This window comes from Drosophila mauritiana, chromosome X, assembly GCF_004382145.1.
Source record: "Drosophila mauritiana strain mau12 chromosome X, ASM438214v1, whole genome shotgun sequence".
NCBI lineage: Eukaryota > Metazoa > Arthropoda > Insecta > Diptera > Drosophilidae > Drosophila > Drosophila mauritiana.
In genome coordinates this window covers 12,442,540-12,467,821 of record NC_046672.1, presented here as the reverse complement: position 1 = coordinate 12,467,821, position 25,282 = coordinate 12,442,540, and the positions used below count along the sequence as shown (strand labels likewise).

General features: G+C 37.8%; 1 protein-coding gene and 1 long non-coding RNA gene across 2 annotated transcripts; one reads left to right on the top strand and one right to left on the bottom strand.

Annotated features, from left to right (window-relative positions):
* Positions 1 to 5,171: 5,171 nt before the first annotated feature.
* LOC117146721 (protein TIS11) lies at positions 5,172 to 25,282 on the bottom strand. Its single transcript, XM_033313159.1, has 4 exons — positions 25,156 to 25,282; positions 23,851 to 24,190; positions 6,951 to 7,282; positions 5,172 to 6,573 (listed from the first exon to the last, which is right to left on the bottom strand). The coding sequence occupies exons 2-4, from the start codon at positions 23,932 to 23,934 to the stop codon at positions 5,682 to 5,684; spliced, it is 1,308 nt and encodes a 435-aa protein (XP_033169050.1). The 5' UTR covers positions 23,935 to 24,190; positions 25,156 to 25,282; the 3' UTR covers positions 5,172 to 5,681.
* LOC117146722 lies at positions 20,998 to 21,440 on the top strand. The gene is made up of 2 exons (XR_004459818.1): positions 20,998 to 21,331; positions 21,387 to 21,440. It is a non-coding gene; the product is annotated as an uncharacterized LOC117146722 (long non-coding RNA).

Here is a 25,282-nt window from a genome sequence, read left to right as displayed (position 1 = left end):
AAAATATTCAGTTTTTTGGCCACAACTTTAAAAGTAAGTGTCTCACCATAGAATATCATAGCTCGTTGAGCTCGTAATTAAATTTGCAATCAAACTGTGTTCAAACATGGGAAATTTATTTTTTAGCCATTTTTTGCAAATTTTGATGATGTAACCCCTTACAAAAAATGCGAAAAAATGACCTGAAAATAAATTTTCCTAAATTCTTCAAAAAGTGATAGGGATCGTTAGCATTGGTAATTAGCTGCTCAAAACAGTTATTCTCTTAGCTTTATGACCATATTTAGCCAAGATATGATGAAAATTCCAATCGGAAATATTTTTTTTTGCAAAAACACTTTTTTAAAATTTCACTAATAAAATATTCAGTTTTTTGGCCACAACTTTAAAAGTAAGTGTCTCACCATAGAATATCATAGCTCGTTGAGCTCGTAATTAAATTTGCAATCAAACTGTGTTCAAGCATGGGAAATTTATTTTTTCGCCATTTTTTGCAAATTTTGATGATGTAACCCCTTACAAAAAATGCGAAAAAATGACCTGAAAATAAATTTTCCTAAATTCTTCAAAAAGTGATAGGGATCGTTAGCATTGGTAATTAGCTGCTCAAAACAGTTATTCTCTTAGCTTTATGACCATATTTAGCCAAGATATGATGAAAATTCCAATCGGAAATATTTTTTTTTTGCAAAAACACTTTTTTAAAATTTCACTAATAAAATATTCAGTTTTTTGGCCACAACTTTAAAAGTAAGTATCTCACCATAGAATATCATAGCTCGTTGAGCTCGTAATTAAATTTGCAATCAAACTGTGTTCAAGCATGGAAATTTATTTTTTCGCCATTTTTTGCAAATTTTGATGATGTAACCCCTTACAAAAAATGCGAAAAAATGACCTGAAAATAAATTTTCCTAAATTCTTCAAAAAGTGATAGGGATCGTTAGCATTGGTAATTAGCTGCTCAAAACAGTTATTCTCTTAGCTTTATGACCATATTTAGCCAAGATATGATGAAAATTCCAATCGGAAATATTTTTTTTTGCAAAAACACTTTTTTAAAATTTCACTAATAAAATATTCAGTTTTTTGGCCACAACTTTAAAAGTAAGTATCTCACCATAGAATATCATAGCTCGTTGAGCTCGTAATTAAATTTGCAATCAAACTGTGTTCAAACATGGGAAATTTATTTTTTCGCCATTTTTTGCAAATTTTGATGATGTAACCCCTTACAAAAAATGCGAAAAAATGACCTGAAAATAAATTTTCCTAAATTCTTCAAAAAGTGATAGGGATCGTTAGCATTGGTAATTAGCTGCTCAAAACAGTTATTCTCTTAGCTTTATGACCATATTTAGCCAAGATATGATGAAAATTCCAATCGGAAATATTTTTTTTTGCAACAACACTTTTTTAAAATTTCACTAATAAAATATTCAGTTTTTTGGCCACAACTTTAAAAGTAAGTATCTCACCATAGAATATCATAGCTCGTTGAGCTCGTAATTAAATTTGCAATCAAACTGTGTTCAAGCATGGGAAATTTATTTTTTCGCCATTTTTTGCAAATTTTGATGATGTAACCCCTTACAAAAAATGCGAAAAAATTACCTGAAAATAAATTTTCCTAAATTCTTCAAAAAGTGATAGGGATCGTTAGCATTGGTAATTAGCTGCTCAAAACAGTTATTCTCTTAGCTTTATGACCATATTTAGCCAAGATATGATGAAAATTCCAATCGGAAATATTTTTTTTTGCAAAAACACTTTTTTAAAATATCACTAATAAAATATTCAGTTTTTTGGCCACAACTTTAAAAGTAAGTATCTCACCATAGAATATCATAGCTCGTTGAGCTCGTAATTAAATTTGCAATCAAACTGTGTTCAAACATGGGAAATTTATTTTTTCGCCATTTTTTGCAAATTTTGATGATGTAAAAATGCGAAAATCCCTTACAAAAAATGCGAAAAAATGACCTGAAAATAAATTTTCCTAAATTCTTCAAAAAGTGATAGGGATCGTTAGCATTGGTAATTAGCTGCTCAAAACAGTTATTCTCTTAGCTTTATGACCATATTTAGCCAAGATATGATGAAAATTCCAATCGGAAATATTTTTTTTTGCAAAAACACAAGTTTATTTTTAAAATTTAATTTTGCCAATCTACCAACAAACATCCAGAGGCTGGGGTATATATGTGCATATACATATATGCATGCTATCAAAATTTTGGAAGCCAAATAAAGCAAATCAGTGTTTTATCGCAGAACGCATAGTGCTAAAGTAGCGCCACAGAATCAAAGAAGCACAACAGGAAAGCTTTTTCTCGATGCCGGGAGCAGCAAACCCAACGTAACCAAAATCCGAGCGGAGCCAACGTCACGTCGACGGAGCGGATAGGAGTGAGATTAGTGATAACCTCTGTTATCGGGACGTTGAAATGAAAACGAGAGGGGCAGTTTGTTTTTTATTTTTCATTTATTTTGTAACGCTTGTTGTTTAAAGCTATTTAACTTAAAATTTTCCATAAACTAAATTGTATTCATTCTTTAATTTACTATATAAAAATACGCACAAAAGTGTTGCAATGGAAGCATAAATAGGCATGTTTCAGCATTAACAAAATTCATGTACAGATTGTGTTCATTTATTAGTTGTTTTGTCTTTTTCGTTGTTGTTTTTTTATTTATTTTTTTTGTTTTGTAAATGTTTTCTTTTGATTTTGCATTTGTTGTTGCCAAGGCGGATATCAATGAAAAATATTATGGTATATGGTTATATAAATAACGAACAAAATATATATGTATATAAATAGTGCATAATTCAACTGGCATTACATTTCTTGTTCTCCTCTGTTTATCATCGATCGCTCAAGAGTACCACATTGCAGTTTAGTTTACTAAATATTTTTCTTAGAAGGAAGACGACTTGGATAAGAGTTAGGAGTAGGGTTTCATTCCGATAAGGCCACACTTGCTTCATGTGGGGCACGGATTCAATTTAGTTTAGTTGTGTTTTGCTTTTCTTTGTTTGTTGTACAAAGGGAAGAACGCGTTATAAAAAAAAATAAGAATAATCATCATGATGATGATAACCAAAGCTCAGGTCTAAGTTAGGCTTTTTTTTTAAATTAAATAGAGCAAAAAAACGAAATATATATATAAGTATGTTAAATATAGGCATTAGAGTAAACTTTTGCACGCTGCCATAACTTTCCAATCGGATCAATTTCGATTGCAATACGTATTTGGAGTACGAAAACAATTGTTTTTGCGATGGGAAGTAAAATCAAAGTTAATCGAAAGTATAATAAAATAGACTTTAATATAATAATAAATAATTAATATGCCTTTTGCACTCCGTCTCTGCGTTTCCTTTTCCATTTCCACAAGACTATACATAATTTGTGTTTGTGTGTATTTAATTTATACATAATATTAACGATAAGGCACTTTGAGAATTATTTACCCCCCTCGTGCGTGGTGCACACAAATTGATAAACACGCATGGAATTTGCTCTTTCACCGGCCGTTTTTTTTTCTTTTTTTTTGTGTTTTAAGTCATGCTTAAAATTTTTGCTGCTGTTGGTCGTTATGTAACTAGCCTAGTGAAAGAGATAATAATAAATAGGAGTAATTAAATATTTGATTTAGTTTGATTTGAATTGCAATTCAGCAATTGTTTCGATATAAATTATTTGCAAAAAAAAGGTCGCTGTATACGGGTTACAGAGTTTACATATTTATACATATAAATTTGAATAGGGCAAAAAATGTGTACAAAATAATTTAAATATTTGTATTAAGTTTCTATTTTGTTTGCTCAGTTAAATTTCTAACACTGTACTCAGATTGCTATTTGTCCTTTTATAAATCGCTTTTTCTTTCAATTTTATCGACGCATACAAAGATCGGCATTCGTATGGTTTTCCCTACATAAATATTTTAAATAGGCTTTTTTTGTTAAGGTTTTTTCTTTCCTTTTTCCGTTTTTATTACATATGCATTTACTTCATTATCATCGACGTAAGCATAATTATAATATGGTTTTATATAAGTTTTATATAAATTAAGGCTCTCTCATAACACTAAAATTATATAACTGCACCCAAAAATAGAAGAAATCAAGAAAAAGTTGTAAAATAAATTAAATAAAAATAATATATAATAAACAAAATGATCTGTCGCATATACCATATAAAAAACATAAAATTATCAATGGTCAAAATATGTGTGTGTGTGTGTCTGAGTGTGTCGCATGTGTTGTTTTCATAAATTATTAACATTAATTGCATATAAAATATATCTGGTATGTTTTATGTAAATAGATGTGAAAATAAATTATGGTGTTTAAAAATCAGCATTTCCATTTCATAGATCGATTTTAAAGAGTACAAAAAATCGTAGTCATTCAAACAAAAAAATATATATCAAATCAATGACAAAATTCCATTAAAAATGTCCTCTCAAAATGAAAAATTGTTGGTTGCTCGTTGGTTGTTGTTGTTGTTGTTGTGATTAGTTGCACGATTTGCAGAGGTATATCATCAATAATATTCATATCATTCAAGATCATCTTTTAAACGTAATCGTAGAGTAATTGGTAATTATAATTTATTATCTTTATCAAAATATTAACTCTCGTATGTACATAACGTTCTCTATTACATAATTTTTAGCAAAAATAATAAATTAAAGAATTTTCGTAGCTTTCTTTCTGTCCGTCTATCATTCTCATTTGAATGGATTGATTAATTGATTGATTGATTGGCTTGGATTGGAAGACATCGGACCAACTCTCTACTCTTCTTCTCTATCTCGCTCTCTATTTATCCACATCAAATGTTATATATACACAGGTGGTGGCCATATATGCATATATAAATATATATATACAAGCCGGTAATCAATTTTTTACATGAGACCTATCCAAATTGTGTGGCGTATAAGTATTGAACAAAAGCGACAGGTGTGCATGTGCATATGTTCTAATGGATGCACTGCAGTAGTTTCTATAAATGCAGGAACGATTTTCACATTCGTCGTTGGCCGTGGGTTTTGTTGATTTGATTTGAGCAACATTCGCTGAAGATTCCCAATAGTCCTTTTCGTTATCTCCGTCTTTGTATATTGTCCAGTTCATAAGAATGTTTTGTTTAGCTATAGCTTTCATGCTTGCTGTTTTTTTTTTTTGTTTTGTTTTCGTTTTTGTTAGTTTTTAGTATTTAGTTATAGTTTAAGATCATCGTTTGCTTGGATTGTTTGTTTGTCATTTACGTATCTATCTAACTAATTGTCCCGTAGTAGTCTGTAATTCGGTCCTTCTCACATAACGATTATTGTATAACGATTACGATTGACTGTCACAGCAATGAGAGAATTGATATCAAGGATTAAGCGGTGTCTGAGTTTGGCAGTGTTCTGTTTTTTCGGTGGCGTATACTTGATACACACTGGTTCTGCATCGAAGATACGCCACCGGAAATCCATTTGCCTTGGGATATTTGCGTTTCAAATTGGACTGCGAGAGTAGTTTTGTTTTCAGTTTCCATGGTTTGGTCGTTACTGAGATTTTGTCAAGGATGCTGTTTGTTGATGGAGGGATGCTTGGATGGGCGTGAGTAGGATGCTGGATGGTGTTTCAATTCAATTTTGTTTCGCAGACTGCCACGCGCTTAGAGTCCCAAATTGGACTGCTGCTGGTAGGCCTCCACACCGGAGCTGAGACGGTTGAAAACCGGCAACCTGGGCGTATCCTCCTGCTGCATCGGTGTGCTGACGCTCTTCTGCAGGAGCTGCTTGCTGCCGATGGTATTGTTGCCCGCTCCAGATCCATTGACCGTCACATCGTACGGCGGCGGTGTGTGCACTGGCGATATGGGCACATTGGGGCTCTCCGGCGGTGTGGCCGGTCCATGATGTCCCATTCCCAAGCCCTGACCGATGATCATGCCCTGGCCCATGCCAATGCTCATGCCCAGACCCATTCCAGAGGCCGATGATGTGGACGAGGCGGAACTGTTGCTCTTGGCGCCATTCGAGGCCAAATACCCATGCTGCAGGGCATCGTGGAACGGGAAGCTGGTCATCGAGTTGGTGGGGCTGAGGGACAGTGATCCAGTGGGCGATTCCCGGTCCGATCCTGTGCTCATGCTCAGCGGTGGGCTCAGCGGCAGATAGAACTGGCTACCGTTGTTGTTGTTGTTGCTGTTGCCGCCACCGCCGCTGCTGCTGCTGCTGCTGCTACTGTTGCTGCTTTGATTGCTGCTCTGGTTGCTCTTCGCCGAGAAGTTCTGCGACGACGACTGCTGCGACTGCGACTGGGGGGAGGACTTGGCTGCCTGGGCCGCCTGTTGGGCGCGGGCCTCGTCCGCATTGTGAACAAAGTGACAGCGCGGTCCGTAGGGACAGAAGCCCACGCTGTGGAAGGTGCGGCAGTACTCCGTCTTGTACTTGGGATGACGGTGCACGTTTCGCAGCTCGTGGCTTCCATGGGCGAACTGGCACTTCTCGCCGTACTTGCATTCCCCGGCCTCCTCGAACGGACGGCACAGCTCGGTCTTGTATCTGAAAGTGTTCAAAGACCGCAATTACTTGTAGTTCTTGTGAAGGGTTTAGGCTTAACTTAACTAAATTCATCTTTAGCTTAAGAGATCTTGTAAGAATATTTAAAAAATTCACTAGCTTGTAATTATATTCAATAGATAAGGATTAAGAAATTCGGATACACTGTACTTCAACGAAATATATGTAGTCACTCTAAAATTTAAGATTGTGTTAAAGGATTACAAGTTTATTAAAGAAGTCTTAATATTCCTGATTATTTACAAGTTAATTGTATTTTTGTTGTGGGTTGGTTGGATTTCTAAATACAATGAGCTCTAGATGGCTAGCATTCCTTAACCGTTTGGCTCCTAAATTCGGGATATTCCTGCCCAGCTTACCTGGATGTGTTCATCGGCTGCTGTGGCGGCAGTGGCTCCGACTGGGTTCGCTCCAGCTTGCGGTGCAGGTTCATGTTGCCCAGGTTCTCGGTGATGGTCACCAGACTGGCTACAGGTGGCTGCTGCTGTTGCTGCTGTTGCTGCTGCTGTTGGTGTTGCTGCTGCTGGATGAGCTGGGCCGGCTGTGAAATGGTGCGTGTGAGGCCGCCATGGTGGCGATGTGGCTGCTGCTGGTGCTGCTGCTCCAAGTTAGCGCCGTGGGTGAGCAGCATCCTTATTTCCTTCCGCACCTCGCGATCGATGCAATCGAAATCACCCAAGTGATCGTTCATCTGCGAATGCAAAAGGCGAAAAGCCAAAAATCAATTTCTGTGTGTCTCTCGTGCGTATACGTAACGAGCGCATATTTCGCAAAACTACCAAAATAAAAAATAAATAAAAAAAAGAGGACGTAAAAAGAAGCACACGACGGCGTACAGAAAAAAAAACAAAAACAAAATCAAAAGGCAAAAGCAGCACAAAGCAAAAAGCCAAACTCACTTTTACTTTTAACTTGACCTATAAGCAAAAACAGAAAAACCCAACAAACACACACACACACAAGCACAATTGGGAAAAAGAGCTAGACGACTGAGAAATATTGCAAAAGGCATACAAAAATGTTATAATTTTCCAGACATTAAACACCAGAGCCAAGAAAAACCAGCTACCTCTCTTTTTTCCCTTCTGGCCTTAACTTTTTAGCCACTCTTTGCCCCTTTTTCTTACCACTTTGTTACCACTCTTTCAATACAACCCCCCATCCCGCCCCCTGGCTTCATGTCGTCATCAGTTTCGGTTTTGTTTCTTTTTTTACATTTTTTTTTTTTTTGGGAACGCAACGTCCGACTTGGCCTGTTCATTTTCGTGCGATGCTGTAACATGTTATGCAACCAGTTAACTGACACACACATAGACGCAGACACTCCGATGATACACAGACTTGGGCACTTAGCCCACTCCATCAAGCGTGGCCAAAACTAGCAGCAACAACAACAGCAACAGCAATCACAACCAACCAACCAATTACATATGTATAGAGCTCAAGTTCAAGCCAACAACACGAAAGGCAGAAAAGCTGAGGCTCAGAAAAAGCGAAGCTCAAAAGCCGGAGCTACCACAAAAAGACAACAACAACATTTTTTGGGGCCCCAACACAAGCAACCAGTAATCAACCGCCTCAGCAAGCCCCCCATTCCCCCATTCGTAAGTTCCCCCCTTGTCCACAATGTAAGATAAAAAAAAACGACAAAAACTCAACTCAATTTGCAGACGAAAAACTGGTTGGCTTGCTCAACAAGTGGAAGAGGAAAGGAGATATTGAGGGTGTGTGGCAATGCTAGGGAGAGCAAGAGGGACAGCACGAGACGGTGGCGCATGCGCACCGACCGAAAACAGGGTTGCCAGGGTGTCAAATCAATAATAGATTAGGCACTATGTAAAAACTTGACTCAAAAGCAGAACGACAAAATTTAAAAGTAATTTAAATAAAAATCAAAACTAATAATTAACAAAAGCTTTACATATAATTATCACAGCTGTCAGGGATTTTTGTTTTTAATAAAAACATAAAAACAGAGTAAAGAAGTATAGGCTTATTTTTACCATAAAAGTCATATAAACTTTATTGCCCGAGAGTCAAGTCACAGGATTTAGATTCGCGCTGTGGACTAGCAGATGCTCAACTATATAAATATGGAGCCCCATGCGATTACAGAACGATATAGCCCACTTAGAATGTCGTTATCTCGAGAGATTGGGATGTGGTGAATGGGGCTGGGGGATTTCAAGACACATAAAAAGACGACCAGACCAGGCCAGAGTCAGACATCAGGCATCAGATGAGGCACATAACAAATAAATATTTATATACATACATATGCATGCACTTCATTTAGGTTATCTTTGGTCCGATTTCAACAGTACACATTCCTTGAAATTTTATGAGTAATTCCATTCCATTTCAGAACAGGCTGGACGGGCCGACGAAACGAAACGAAACAAAACAATTAAAATGTTCAATTAATTAATTTGCCCGGCCAATCAGTTTAGAAGCCATATACACAGTGTTCTTGTCGCCGATCGCCTATCTTATCTTTTGTCCCATTTGGCATCGTGTTCTCTTGATTTGTGCTTCACTTTTATTTCACCATTGGCATTGGCATTGAAGGGTGAGTACCACTTTTCTACTCGATCGCAAGGTTTGGAATAAAAATTACGCCGTATTTGTAAAATGAAATTTTACAGACTTATGTAAGCATTGGCAGTTCTGTATTAAAACGTAAATGATATTTCTTCGAAATAATAGAAATACGCATATGTATGCGTACATAACTGAAAAAAACTGCCTTGCTTATTCATCTCTGGGTTTTCCTTTCTCTATAAGAAATGAAAACGAACTTCCTGCATTGCATCGTCAATTAGTCAGCTGACATTGACGAGCACCTGGCAACCCTGTTTCCCAGTTTCAGTTTCAATTTCAGTCTGTAACTCTGCGCAGACAGCAGCAAAAAAATAAAAGGAAAAAAATACATAAACATTAACGAGCAAGCGCAACAAGTTTAGCAAACCTTTGGCGCTGTTTCTTTTTTATACATTTTGTTTTTTTTCTTTTTGACCAACTTCAACGCTTACGGCATCTTTGCGACTGCGGATACGGTTGCTGCCTCCTGCTCAAGCTTTTGATTTTGCTTTCTGCCTTTGGCTTGCACCAAGTCCCATAAATAAGATCCAAGTTTATGCCTGGTAATTTACGATTTCTTCATTTGCAAGCCCCGTAAAAATCCAGCCGAGGCCACCCTTGAAAAGTGTTACATGTGCAAAGACACAAAATGTAAATGTCTTCATTTAATGATTTCATAACTAAATAGTAGGCCTTCACTTTACCTATTGTTTGTATTGTAGATAATAAACTCATTAGGATAATATTATGTAGTTGTTACAGAGACCATAAGAACATTTTAGTCTTAAGTGCAGTATTCTGACCTATCATTAGAAATATTATTTTGATTAGGTGATTACATTTAATTTCCATCTAATTAAATGCCACGTTCTTTTGAGAGCAGGTATGCTTGCAAATTAAATCCATGTCTTTAAAACTTAAATGTTATATTATTACAAAAAATGTTACCAATCGAAAGTGAAAACTGGATCGCGACCCAAAATATTTTGGGTTAGGAACTTGATCACACTCCGTTTAAAAGTGAAAATCGGTATCGGTGAAGAAATCTCACTTCCGCAACGAAAAACCCAACGATAACCTTCAAACACGACGCTTTTTTACGATTATTTGTGTGTCAATTAGTTTTGTTTAATTTTGCACAGCTGTTTTGGGGACAACGACGTCGGGTCGAATTCATGGTCAAGTTATGACTCCGATTCGTGAACTGATTTCGCAAAGAGCGAATCGCATAAACTCGATTTGTGGGGTGAGTGAGTAATGGGTGATAAAATGGCATGGCAAGGGGTAAACGGCAAAGGAAAGACGTCTTTTTCTTTCCTTTAAAACGTGTTCGAGTTCGAGAAACAACTTTAAGACAATCTACCTCACTTCACGCCCTGCGTTTGCGTTTCTGCGGTGCGTTTGTGTAAAAACAAGATTAAGACCCATTTTGTCTGAAGACAAAGGGGTAAGAGGCAAAGTCTGCGGTCCTTTTTAAAGCTCTTGTTTTTCTTTTCTTTTTTCCTGTTTTCCTCGTGTTATGTATTAAGCTACGCTCTCTTTCTGTCGCCCATTAGCCTTCTCTCTCTCCACTGGTGGCTTTAAATCTCTCGCTCTTACTCTTCCCCTCTCTTTCTTTCGTCTAGTCGAGAATTTCCCTTTCATTTGAAAATGAAAATAAGTTTACTTTTCTTGCAGTCATGCTTTGGCTTATTTTTCTACCTCTTCTTGGTTTTTTCCTGCTGATAGAAGACTCTCTTCTGCCCCCTTTGCTTTCTTCCCACCATTTCTTGCCACTTGTGTTTTGGTCGCCTGGTTTTTCTGTTTTCCGTTTCATTGTTGCGGTGGGTTAAGAAAATAAAAACAGAAGACTAGACAGAGACAGCGTGTATGAGTGAGTGGGTGCTAAAGGAGAGGGCCGAATGGAGAATACAAGATATTTGGTTAAGAGAAAAAGACTCAAGCAGCGAGAGTTGCGGGCAATAGACCTTGATGCCTCGTAATTGTTTGCAAAATTTCCCAGTTTTGAAATTCCAGCTTCGGTTGAGATACAAACTTGCCAAGTGAAAATACACATAGTTGCACTTTAATCACATAATTAAAGCCAAGGGTGCTACTTTTAAGCACTATTTAGGGAGCTGTTAACCGAAAGTACTTCAGTCGTTATACAAATGGAAACATTTTAAATGCGGTTAGTTGATTCATTTTCGATTCGAGTTTTTATTCTATATTCCCTATACTTTTCAGTTTCATAGAGCAATGTTTCTATAGCCTTTGGATCTTTCCCCGGCAACTGAGCTTTTACAATTCACTTTTAAATGCTTGTAAACATTACATACAATGCGGAGGTGCTGTAATAAACGCCTTATTACCTGTTTTTTTCAAGCTCGTTCAGATTGCCTAACATTTACTTTACAGAAACTATATAAATGTATATACATATATTTTTCATCGAGCAAGATTTGCTATATATATTGGACTCCTTTCTTGGTTAAGCTTTTCAAGTAAGATATCTGGTGTTCGTTTTAAAAACGGAAACCAATGGGACCTCAAAATATTGCGCTAAACCTATATCGAATATGATATCTATCTATCTATGATACTTGAGATCCGCGCTGGTAATCGGTTCTTGGGAGATTTGGCATTACTTTTGGGACAACTCACGGCTTACATATGGCACGAACCCCTACTACTATGTAGTTATGCAGATGTGTATATAGCTTATCGAGTGTGTGTTGTGTTGTTTCAGGTCTTGGCTCACGGGGCTGTTAGGTAAGATCGGCGATTGTTGTTGCTGCTTACTTGTTTGTGTCTCATAAACACGTTCACACAGATACACCCGACTTTTTGAGAGTGTGTGCGAGATGCTGAAGACCTGCTGTTGTTGGTTTTTTTCTCTCTTTTTTTTTTTAATTTTTTTCGGTTGGACTAACTGGTTTATAAAGCCGTACCAATAAAAGCAACAACAACGTCGCGATGACGACGACGCAATATCCATAACCTCGATGAGCTAACACCAATACAATGGTAAAAATAAAATTAACGAAAAAAAAAAAATGTAAAAAAAAACCAAACTCACACCCAGACAATCTTTATTCTGTTCATATATGCGAATTGGAAATGAATACAAAGTTATTATTGAGTGTTATTTATAATACCCGACCAACCTGCACGAACGGCTAAAAAGAGATGGAAAGAGGCGAGGGGGCGTGGCGCTACTATATATTATGTATCTAAATACAGCGGTGGATCAGCAAATAGGATTTCGATTGCACTCAACGGTATCTGTATCTAACAGCAGAACATTATTCAATTGGATAATGACCAGATATTTAAATTAGCAACTTAGAAACGACAACACTATTATTTTGCCCACCACTGTACGGGTATAAATCGCATCTATTAATCGCCCGGGGGAATAACATTAGCAATTAAATCAAGTTATTTCCATTTAGTTAGGGATGGGTAGATGTATGTATGTAGCTGTAGAAGCGATCGAAGACGAAGCGCACAGATAAAGATAAAGATCCGAGATCTGAGATGCGATATATGTACGCATCTGATTTCCATATTTACACACACGGTCTTTGCGGTTCAATTAAAGTTCAAGGTAAGCTTCAAATTTTCTATGCAAAGTGCGAGATTTCTATCCATCGAAATTTGATTAGCAGCCAGACGCAGATCAAATTAAAAGAAAACAAAAATCGTAGCCTCTCTATAGTTTTTTTTTTTTAATTTCTTTTTTTAATATATTTTTTTTGATTTTGTTAGGCAGAAACAAAAGCAATCGTATCGCATCGAGTTTAATTGTTGTTGGTAAATTTGAATTGGTAATTAACACATGCGGCTGTCATGCGAGTTTTTCATTGCTTTTCATTTTCATTCTCATTCGCATGCATTCCATTTCGATGTCGATTTCCATCTCCATTTCCATTGCATTTTGCATTGCATTGCATTGCATTGGACTGCATTTCCCCCTTTCCATTCGCGGCCGCTGATCAGTGATCACTTTTGATCGATTGACGGCCCGCAAGCTCACAACAAAACAATCTAGAACAGACGATCCCCCATCCCCATTTCCATTTCCATTCCCATTCCACTTTGATTTTCTTTGCTTTTTTTCCCAACACGATCTGCAACTGATAAGCAACAAGCTGCACTGAACGAAAAAGCACTGCACTTCTAGCTTCAACTAATATGGAATTTTCTCAATAATCGCATCAGAAACGAACTTTTATTAACTTGTATTACTTTATTACTCCATCTAGAAGTTAAAAACATAAACCCAGAGAATTAAAACCCTAGATAAACATAGAAATCACAAGGAAGTTTACAAATAAACTATTATCAATTAATAACATAGCTTAACATTGTAGCTTACTTAAGATGCAAATTTGAATTTGTTTCAGTTTCAGTAAACAACGTCAATTTGTTTATTTGTGCAAAAACTACTTCGAATGTTTGCACAATAAAGTAACGGATTTTTAAACAAGGCACGCAAGGATTGAGTAACGAACTACAAGTTCCTAGAAAACATGGCACGATGCCGAAAGTTCTAACATTAACATAACATTGTCAAAGGCTTATAATTTGTTTAAATTATTTAACTGCCTTTGGTTATTCGTTTTAGGCTCTTCAACTGGTTGTATTCGATTATTCGGTTTCTAGTTTTCAGTATTCACTACTATTCAGTATTCAGTTTTGGGTTTTGGGTTTGGGTTTTGGGTTTGGGCCATCCAAGCCATCGATTGAGGTCTAGGTCGAATCGTCGAATGGAGCATTTCACATTTTCGTGTCGTTTGCATTGTCCATCCGTTCGTTGGTCGCTTGTTAATATTTGGTAAGCGAAATAAGACGGCATAGATAGCGAGAGTGTTTGAGGGGGGAATGGGGAGGTGGATAAACGACGGGGAAGGCGCAGAGAAGGGAAGAAGACAAGACGCATGCGCAACTGCCGTGCCAGTTTCGTTTCGTTTCATTGCCAAGCGTCCGCCGTTGTCTCTTCCTCTTCTCCTCTCTTCGTTTCTTTCTTGTACGCTTTGTTGTTTCTTTTCCTTGTTTTTTTTTTTGTCGAACCGGCTCACATAATAATAATTGGCAACAACGAAAATCACATAATAAAACACAATAAAAGAAAACTTCACAACGACTTGTCCTTGCTAAATTCGGAGCACAACAACCATAAAAACATAGTTTTGAAAAAAAAAAATCCAAGAGCAGTACAGTGAGTACTGGTCTCGTTGGATAAAAACCATGTTATAAACGAAATGTGCTTATTCGATTTCATTTAAGTTCAGAGGTTAACTGCAAGCTTTGTAAAATATCATTGAACATTATGTTAATATCTTCGATTGTTAACCGAAAACTGTTAAGCGAGCCCACTGTACAGATACAAAATCCGGCACAGAAACAACACTAAAGTGAATAAACAAAAACCAACAAATCCATCCACTCACAAATCGAGTTTCGTATCCAAGAGAGTTCCGTCTTTAATCGATGTGCATAAAAATAAAATCAAATAAAATAAAACATAATAATCATTGTCTTCTTCTTCCTCTGTCGCAACGCGTTGCGTCTGCGTAGTGTTTTTTTTATTGCTATATCTCTCTCTGTTTTTGCGAAAAAGAAGGGAAATACATATAAAATGTTGCAATTGCCGTTTTTGTTTTGCTTAAGCAAACCAGTCAAACAAATGCAAAAAGTGAAGAGAGAGAAGAGTGGGGCTAAAGGGGAATGGAGTGGTAAAGTGGAGAAAGGGAGATGGATGATGGAGACCTTTTGCACACACACACACACTCGCGCGCGCAACACCAGTTCGAAGATAGAGAGGGAGTGATGGGGAGCACAAAGCCACCGTTATGCAATCGAAATGGAGAGTTTCGAATGGGAGCAAAGTGGGAGGGAGACGAAAATAGTGATAGAGATGGTATCAGATGGTTGAAAGAAAAAGTGGAAGCTATCATTTTCAAGGTAATCTTAACCTAAAACACGAAATTAGCTCATATTACCCACTATGTTACATGAAAAGCCCCATGTTTGACCACATAAGCCATCGCATTTCAATATGGTTATAATATTTTAATTATAAACAAACACAAAACTAGTCAATTTGTTTGATTCAGGAAATTCAATTCGGACAAAAAATTGCTTAGTGAGTAATTTATAGCTAAACAATCCAACCGGAAAAGAGAAAAGCACTTCCAGCATTTCTTTTTATCAATCAAATTCTCCAATTACATATTTTGCCGGATTGAATTACATACCTATTTCCCAGTCTTATTGCGCTCACGCAATACGAAAATATTCAGTTCGCATTAAAACAATATATTTTTAGTTCCAGGAGCTGATCTTATAAACAAAAACTTCCGGCTATAAGCGAAGCAGTTCAAGTTTCACACGTCTTTATTGAATCAGAAGTTTATAGTCATCACACTTGGAGTTCAAACTTTCTGGAAAAATTCAAGATAACCACACTGTTGGGTTGTTTGCACAGATAATCAACGAAGAAGTGGTGCTCACACATTATGTGTCGTTCTAGAATTTGTATAGGCTCGGTTCGGGAAATCTACAATCCAAAACCGAAACCGATCCCGATCGCGACCCCATTGCCCTTGCCTTAACCTCTGCTCCAGTTGCAACCCTCTTCCACCACCTCTTTAGTTTTTTTTTTTTTTTTAGTATCCCCCATTTCCAGTCGACAGTCTGTGAGTCTCCTTATCAGTCGACGGGGTGTCCAGAGCGTCGAACCTTATCGAGGGTCTCGTTTTCGGTTGGGTTCCCTCCGATTGTTTTGGCGTGCGTGTGTGTGAGTGTATTGTGGAGTGACTTTTGATGCCTCCCCCACACTCCCAGCAGTCCCACTTCCAATCCCCATCACTCACATTTTACTGCTTGTTTTTCCCTTGGGGACAAATGCCATAAAATAAATCCCTAGCCGCTAACCGAGAACTCGATTAAAATACGATCCCAAAACATTATGATCCGAACCGATCCGTTTCGAGGGCAGAGAAGGGCTGAGCTTTAAAGTATGTACAAATGTACGTACATACATATGTATGTATATGTATGTATACCGGTCAGCCGCAAACATTTCGAAATTGATTTGTGTGTTTTTTACTGTTTCTATATAAAGCCCGAATTACGAAAAACATGTCATGGATGGTGACGGGTAAACTTATAAGGGAGGGAAATGTCGAAATCAGCTGGACATAAACAAATCAAACAATGATGAATTTGATAGCTAACGTTTCAAAACGAAGCTATTATAATAAAGAAGTCATCATCATAATGTATTATTACTCAATTTATGACTTCGCAATGAATTGATATTTAAAATGATGAACAGCTTTTGAATGTTCTGGCCACTGTCCTTTAGTGTGGCCGCTTTTCACAATTCCCTGCCAGTGTGGCTGTGCTGCAACATTTATGGCGTTAAGCAAGGAATTATGTATGAATATCATCTTGTGACAAACGTAAGCCTAGCAATTTCTCTGGTTCTTGTGGCCATGTTTTTACGTTCTGTGCTCGCTGCTCTAGAGAGTGTAGACACTCTCTTGATGTTCTTCTGTGCTTATCAGTCGCCCCGGCAAATGTGTGGCCGTGTTTGTGTTGTGAGCACATGGCAGTGGCAGTGACCGCCTTCTCATCTTTCGCCGAAACCTCCAATCCCAACCCCCCAACTACTCCTATCTGTCCTATGCACACTTGTATGTGCTCTTTTCTCTCAGTTAAACCAAGTGCAGGCCAGGCACGTAAATCATAAAAAATAAAAGAAGGAAAAACACACATTTTAAGTATAGATTGAGATGAAACGACGCTCATTCTCTGTTGACACACGCGCGTTCTAAAGTGCAGCTATGTATCTGTCTGTGTGTGTGTGTCTGTGCCTTTGTGTGTGTGTGATTTAATGTGATAAGAATACTTATTATTGGGTTAGTTAGTTCATACAGTAATAATCTTTCGCTGGCTGCTGTTTTTGTTGCTACTCAAAAGCGATAAGCAAAGCGCGCAACTGATATACGAGCACAAGACCAACAATAACTACCGAGAGCAATAATAACTTAACTAAGAAACAACAACGATATATGTATACAAACTTTAACAAGAACTAACAAAATAAAAAAAAATATAACACGAAACACCGGCGATCGCTCGAAAACCGAAGATTTAATTCCCCGGGCAATTGGAATTTTCCAGAAGTTACAATGAAACGTCAGAAAATAATGATTTGATAAGCTCTACTAAGTATTCGCGGTAGAATTCCATTTAAAAGATTTGTTTGGATCATCGAATTGACGGCATTAAAAACACTTTAATAAACAACAACCAATAAAAAAAACTTGTTTATTATTGTCAACAGCTTCGAAGGCACGAAAGCGTCATACAATTTTTGGATTCTAGAAGGTTTGGCATTTGACTATCTACGAAATACCTTTGAGATGTTTTTGATTCATGATTTTGGTCATACCATAACCACTAAATATGATGTGTTTAGCCATTATGTACATACATATAAAATACATTATTTTGGCGGCATTAAATGAAATTATAGGAGTCGCCTTAAATGGGAAGGGATGATACCTTTCTATCTACCTATCTACCTTTTTTTTCCATCTCTTTCCGCAGGTTGCACTGATCCCTTTTGATTCTCCACGGTTCTTTTTAACCTACCCTTCTCTATTTGTACCACCCCCCATCCCTCTTTTCCCATTCCTTTTTCCTGCGCCAATAATTTATCGGCTATTTGATAACCCGCACAAACAAAACACAAAGAACAAGAAGCAGAAAAGGCTGGAAACAATCAAACAATAAGGGATACACGCAGAAAAAAGAAGGGTGTCTATAATGCTTAAAAGATGTAAATAATAATAAATTTTAAAGTCTCGTAAATTATAAGCTTTCCTTTCTGAATTTAGCAAAGGTACAGAGATTGGTACATTTAAAAACCCATAAGTAATTTCATATTTTTTTGCTCTGTGTAGAGAGAGAGAGGGATGGAGAGCAAGATCAACATGTTGAAAATGTGTTGAACACGTGGTTGTGCGACTCTCAAAAACAAAAATCCGATCGAAATCGTGATCAAAATATATCGGGGGTTGCTTAGAACAGCGGGAAAAACAAAAAATAAAAACTCACATGTGTTTTTTGTTATCTTTGTGGTCCTGCAAAACCAGTTGCAGAGTGTATGTGATTGTGTGTGTGCCAGACAGAGGCAGCACCATCGGCAAAACCCGCAAAACAAAAGCCAAAAAGTAAAGCCACAAGGGAAAAAAAGCAAACGCAATGGCAAAAGCAAAAACAAAAATCAAAAAAGCGACAGTGAATGTGAATGGAAATCTACTAAACAAACGGGGCTCTCTGCCGACGCTGACTGCGCTGCCAGCGTCCTCATTCGATCGCGACTTTATTATATAATAGATTCGATTGGATTGGATTTTTCGGTGGATTTCGTTGTGTGGATTGGCAATCAGAAAAAAAGCTGAAACACCAAAATATATATGTATGTATGTATGGGGAAAAAAAAAACCAGGTTTGCAAGCGCAACACTTTTTGTAGGGTGGCCCGCATGAAAAGCGTGAAAAGCAAATGCCAGCCAGCATAATGAAAATATGTACATATTAACGAAGTTATTAAGCGAAGCAAACTGTAAAGCCGAGAGATACAGGCGGGAATATCGTATTCTGCGAATAATAATATGCCGTGGATAATATAATATTCCACACATTCCCAGAATCCGGGAAAATGTTTAAACTTCAGTTCGATTCTGAATGCAAAATACCCGCCTTTTACGGCACTGAGAGCAAAATCGGATTGACTGATAAGGACATATAATATTATTAATAAAAGGACTAACTAAATAATAAATGACATGCTTAATGTCAAAACGCACTTTTGTGCAATAGCTCTATATGCACTTTTATGCTATTTCTATATCCAAATCCGATTTCTTCCTGTGCATGCAAACAACAAACAAGCAGATGATTGTGTGGGCGAGGGGGTGGAAGGGGGCCGCTGAGCGAGGGAGGGGCGAGATGTACTTTGGCACTCAATTGAGCGGCCATTAGCAATAATACCAACAACAATGAGAACAACAGTACAGCCAAGACAATTTCGAGATTACAACAACAACAAAATGACAATAGAATATGAAGTGTCTTCGCCTCTATGCTCCATCCCGTTCTGGCCCACGGCAAATGGGTCCCACTGCGCACGCCTGCCTGGCTCGCTCGCTCGGTCGCCCTCTCCTTCTCCCGTACAAACCTGGCCAGGCCAGAGAGAGAGAAAGAGCGAGAGCGCCGAGGAGTGGGGGCTACTGTCAAATGCGTTGGTGTGGGCGAGATAGCAAAGCGACGACAAAGGCAAGAGAGCGCAAATACATATATGTGTATGTATGTACGTAGATATGTATATATGTGTTGCGTATTTATTTGATGTGCATGTTTTTCTTATTTGTATTTTTTACAACTGCACGATAAGAGGACAGCCAGGCAACAACAAAACACTATTATTAATAAAAATAATAATAATAATAAGCAGCCAGTAGCTTCGCACGCAAATAACTTATTTATAATTTATTTTCATCGAGTCGGCAGCAACAAAGAATTACGAACTACTCAATTTAAGCGAATATTACATTGTGGCGTATGTATTTTAAAATCTATTATATACATATTTCGAGTGCTGTGCTCGAAATCTGAAATGAAAATCTTTTAGGAAAACACTTGTTTCACATTTTACCAAAAATTTCTTTAAAAATAAAAATAACAACAAGTAGAACGGATCTGCTTTGTATTGTTTTTTTATATGTACGTTTTTCGTAGATGGAAAATCGGTAGCGGTGATCCTCAATTTCAACCCCCATCGACTAATAAACTCTTGACGAACTGAGAATCCCCCCCACTCTTCAACCATTTCCCTCTCGCTTCCACTCCAAGGGTATCTCAAGGGTCAGCCAGTCAATATGCTGACAATGTGTTATTGTTGTTGTTGTTGCTGTTGTACTTATTACTTTAGTTGTTGTTGCTGCCCCGGCCTCATGTCCTCATGTGCGTTTTCATGAGTTTAAGTGCCCTGTTGGATAGTGAGTTTAGTTGATATGCTCACTTTAGCCTTTTTATAGCCAGGTTCAATAGGAAACTGCCAGAATTCCAGGCAGTAGCAGGTGCATATTCCAGAAAACAAATCACAGGAACAAAACTATACACGCATGCCTTAAAACTTAAAATGCCTTCATATAGTCAAGATCTATTGAAAACGATTTCAGTTCTTACAGTTAGCAGGTGTACTTTTAGCTTATTTCGGAAGACGTTCAGAAATCTTTTCAAAAACATTGCGAGCTTGGCCCGTTCTTAATGCATAGCTATCTCCATACATATGTACATATGTATAACTTATAGATGTTTCAGGCAAATTTCAATATAAATTGTGTATGGCAACACTGTCGCTGCGCTTGCAATGTGCGCCAGTGTGGGTGAGTGAGTAAAAGAGACAGAGCGAGCGGGTCCGGGGACTTGAGCCTGCGATTTCAAATCGGTTCGTTTGGAATGGGTATATGGGCATATGCGGTATTGGACCTGGACTTTAGGGATGGGGCTGCATATTAATCGAGTCGAGTCGGTTCGGATCGAAATGAAATGACGTTCGGCGGAGTTGAGGGTTAACGAAGAAGGAGCAGAGATGGTGGGGAAGGGGCAAATATAATGGAGGAGGGTGAGGATTGAAGATTGAAGAGTTGCCTTTTTTGTTTAGGTAGGTAGCGGTGGTGGTCGCTACACTCGCTCTTTTGCTCCTCCTACTCCTTCGCCTCCTCCCCCGCCGATCTGATTGCTCTTCTTCTTCTAAGCGCAGCAATGGCGTCGGGACAAACACACACCGCATAAGAAGAAGCAGCAGCAGACGAAGAAGAAGAGGGAGGAGGAGTGGGGAGGAGGAGGAGGAGAGAAAAACACACAGATCAAAATAAAACGACGACGTTGTTGTTATCGCCTTGGCAGGAAATGGAATTATATTCGTAAAAAGTAGTCGCCGTTTGTCGCTCTGCAAGTGTAAGTGAGCCTCTTCTCAGCAGGAGAGGGTAGCGCTGAGAGCGGGGCGGGGGAAGCGGCTGGATGGAGGAGTGCAGAGGAGTTGGGCAAAGAGCAGAGGAGGGGGAGTTTTGCTGAAACGCAATACCGCTGATTACGTACGGGGATTTCGATATAACAAACTAAGCACATTTTACACATTTTACTTTTCAGCCTGAAAACGGAGAAGCCGACATACAAAAAAAAAAAAACAAACCAAGCAAACCGTCGAGACAAACTACAGTGGTCACCCGCTATACAGCTACCACTAGACTAAACCTTTATTTAAATACGGATAATACTAATTGATTTGAGAAACAATGACATTGTAATTAAACAGATTTAAGATTTATATCAGAAGTAAAATAATACTCTTGCTAAAATAAAAGCAGAGTTTTAATATGCATTCTTTAGCGAGGTTTCACTGCAAACTGCATTTAACTGCATATCACATGGTAATACAATGTACATGCATATAAATTTCATAATAAAATCAAGACGAAACCAAGAAAACGAGAAATTAAAAGTTATGCGAAAAAGTGAATTTCAAAGTTGACGCTGCTCCCTTCTCTTCTCTTTCGGCACTTCATTCTCCATTCTCCCCTTCCATCCCTTCCCTTATACACAGCCTGCCACTCTTCACAGTGCACATTCCCGAACGAAGTGGCGCAGTAAATGTAACAAAGCCAAAACAAAAATGTTTTTATAAATTCAAAAGCAAAAATTGTGACACTATTGTTTTTCGTCCACATTTCAACTTATATCAGAAACAAAGAAGAGTTAAAAAAAATGAAATTGATATATATTTTTCCTTATGAAAATATATTTCATAATCTTATAAAAGAGTTTCAAAGGAGTTGAAACAATTTTGTCGCCTAATAAAAAAGTTGCGCGGCAGCATTTCCTATTTGAGTCTGTGTTTGTTTGAAAGTGTTTGTGGTGCCCTTTCGCTTTCTGCAGCAATTTGTTGTTGTCTTTGTGGCTGAAAACTGCTGCATAATGAAATCAAAAATATATCTAACCATTTTCAGTGTTAATTGTTGCTGATTGCCTATCGTTAATCGATTGCAAAGTTCATTCAACAAGTATTTGCAACTTTATCGGACGTCAACCTGCCTTGGCCCTATTTTTTTTTTATGTTTGTTGTTTTTCTCCTTGCTCACTGTTATTTTTTCCTTTATTCTATGGCTCTACTTGACCCTTTGGCTTTGCATTTTAGTTTACGCAAATTTGCGAAAAAAAGCGCAGGCACAAGAACAAGAAAATCAAAACAAAAGTGAGCCCAACACACTGCTCCATCTACCTCTTACTTTGCACCCCTCTCGCTTTCACGCGAAAAACCGCAAAACTTTTCACGTAACCGCTGCAGCAGAGCTCTTGAACATAAAAAAAAATATTAAAAACTTAGCTCATTCGAGAGCAATCAATAACCCAAAAAACAAACGAATGAAATAATATGTATAAATAATACAACCGAAATCACTATAAACACAAAAATCCATCCAAAGCAAACCCGGAACTTGAGTTAATCGAATTTGTTGTCGATCAACAGCTGCGCTGCCGACGTCGCTGCCAGCCACACGCACACATGCACCACACACATACATACGTATGTATATACAAACAGTAAATGATCACGAGTGGTGTTATTGCTGCTGTTGTTGTTGTTGTTGCTTTTAATGATGCTGCTGCGATGACGCCAATTGTAACAAATAAATGCGAAGAGAAGGGACAAAAAGAGAAGGTGCATGGCGTAAGGGAGCGGATTGGGAGGGAGAAAGAGCGCGTGTGGGAGAGATAGATATGCAAGGATGCCCCGCCCCCTTCTCCAATACACTTATCACAAATCCTTATCAGAGAATTATTTAGTCCACTTTATAGTCTGTCGCTTATTTTCATTCTTCACCACCATACCTCTCTCACACACACGCACACTCTATTTGTTGTTGTTTTTTTGTGAGTTGACAAACCGAAATTATAATTATGAATCAGCTTTTATAATGGGGAATAACAAACAACAAATGCAAGTGTAACAAAACGGAAATATAACGAAGTGAAAAATGGAAACCAAGTTATCGAAATTAAGCAAGCGATGCACATATTGCTTTAACAATGCGACACAAATGCGCAAAATGCAACTGCCGAAATTAATAAAACAAAAACAAAAAAGAAAACATGTGGTTTAGGCATGTTTTAAGTTGACTGAAAAATATTTTTGAGTTTTCTTTTCACTCAATCGATATTGAGCTTCTTTAATTTTGCTTACCAAGTGCTTGAGTTTTTTTTTTTGTTAGTGAATTGGCAATTTGAGTTTTACTAAATTGCTAGGATACGCAAATACCAAGACTATTCAACCAAAATGCATATGCGCACATCTGCATGCATTATAAAAAACCTAAGAGACCTATTAAATTAGTTTAATAATTTAGTCAGAGCACATTCATTCAATTTCATTCATAACTTTGGCATAAAACCACAAAACATCTTGAAAACTAACAGTTTAATAAGAACTTGTTCACCAGAATTGCAGAAAATAACACCGAATTTTGAGAAAAAAAAACCGCAAGATAAAGGATATAATGACGGAACAGTTAAAAACGGGGGAAAACGTAGGTCTTGAGAAATCTGGGAAACTTACCGTTACGTATTTGGATATATCGCCACGCTCGAAATAGTGCGAGTCATCCTGCTCTCTTGATTTCTGCAGAATATCAGCAGACATTTTGTTGATTGGTTTTGAACAGATTGTTAACTGATTTAGCCGTTGTTGTTGTTGTTGTTTATTTGTTTTATTTTCCACTGGACAAGACAGAAAAAATGTGCGATTTTTTTCGTTTTGTTTTTCTTTGCTATATATCTTTATTTCGTTGCTTATTATTTTGTGTTTGATTTGTATTTGCTTTGCACTTGAATATTGAGTTATGTATGTTGTTGTTATTCGTTCCGCGAATATTGCATTGCAACAATAAAAAAAACAGCTAAAAGAGTGAAGAGAGCGTTTGATTAGCGACGAATAATAGAAGAGAGAGAGCGATGCACGAGGGCAGAAGAGAGAAGGGCAAAGAGCAAGGGAACAGAAATTTCACGTGCTTGTCGTTCGAATGCGTATGCGAGTGTGTGCGTAAGGATATTTTCCAGGCACATGTGCAAAGGAAAGAAGAACCAAAGGCTGATATTCTTCGCTTTGCTTTGTCCCTTTTTTGATATACACATGTGTGCGTTTGTTAAACAGCCGATGTCTGTTTTATTTACGTGTGTGCGTTGTTTGCTTTGCTTTTATCGTCTTCGTTCGCGTTCTCGAAAAGCGAAAAGATAAGCTTGCGCTTCGTCCCTTCCTTCCCGTCCTTCCTTTCCTCCTTCTCTCACTCTATCTCCCTGTGTGCCTAAGTGTTGCGTGTGTGTGTGTGTGCGATCTCTAGTGGTGATCGTATATCACTTGCGTCTGTGTGTTTGTAATTCCTATATTATTGCTGCGACAGCGAACTCAAAACATCAAAAAAAAAAAAAACATAAAAAACACAAAAATCAAATAAAAGGGCAGCAAGTGCTGTGTCGTTTATGATTTTTCCCTGTTGCTTCGCATGCTTCTTGAGCACGCGGTTCTTCTTGTATGAGGTCCTTGGGACTGCACACATGCGCGCATGTAAATTTAGCGAATGTTTGCTTATGCTTATTTGAACATGATTCAAGAAATTGCGCCTTTGCTATTCATTTACTCTTACTTTACACCTTTTAAAAATAACGACAACAGTGGACCATTTTTTACTTTACTTTACAGTTAACTGTTGTATATTGACGAACAACCAATTCGAATTTTTCCGGCACTTGCAAAAAAAAAACCACGAAAAGGATGAAAGGGAATGTAAGTTGGATCGCACAAACACCACAAGATACACGAGAAACAAGCACACAATTTAAATTTGGCTATCGAATCGCTTATTACTTTGAATACGGGCGCAGAGGTCCTGTCGCTCTTCGCTCGTTCGCAAAAAAAACACAACAAAAGAGACACAGCACGTCCGTCAGACAACCAGCCAGATCGGAATCGAACCTTACACTCGCTCAAAAAT

Bases quoted from the DNA above. Each gene is read 5' to 3' on its own strand.
- LOC117146721 (XM_033313159.1), bottom strand. From the start codon at position 23,934: ATGTCTGCTGATATTCTGCAGAAATCAAGAGAGCAGGATGACTCGCAC. The intron at 7,283-23,850 runs GTAAGTTTCCCA...TTGCATTCGCAG, and splicing joins ATATATCCAAATACGTAACG to ATGAACGATCACTTGGGTGA. The intron at 6,574-6,950 runs GTAAGCTGGGCA...GAACACTTTCAG, and splicing joins CAGCCGATGAACACATCCAG to ATACAAGACCGAGCTGTGCC.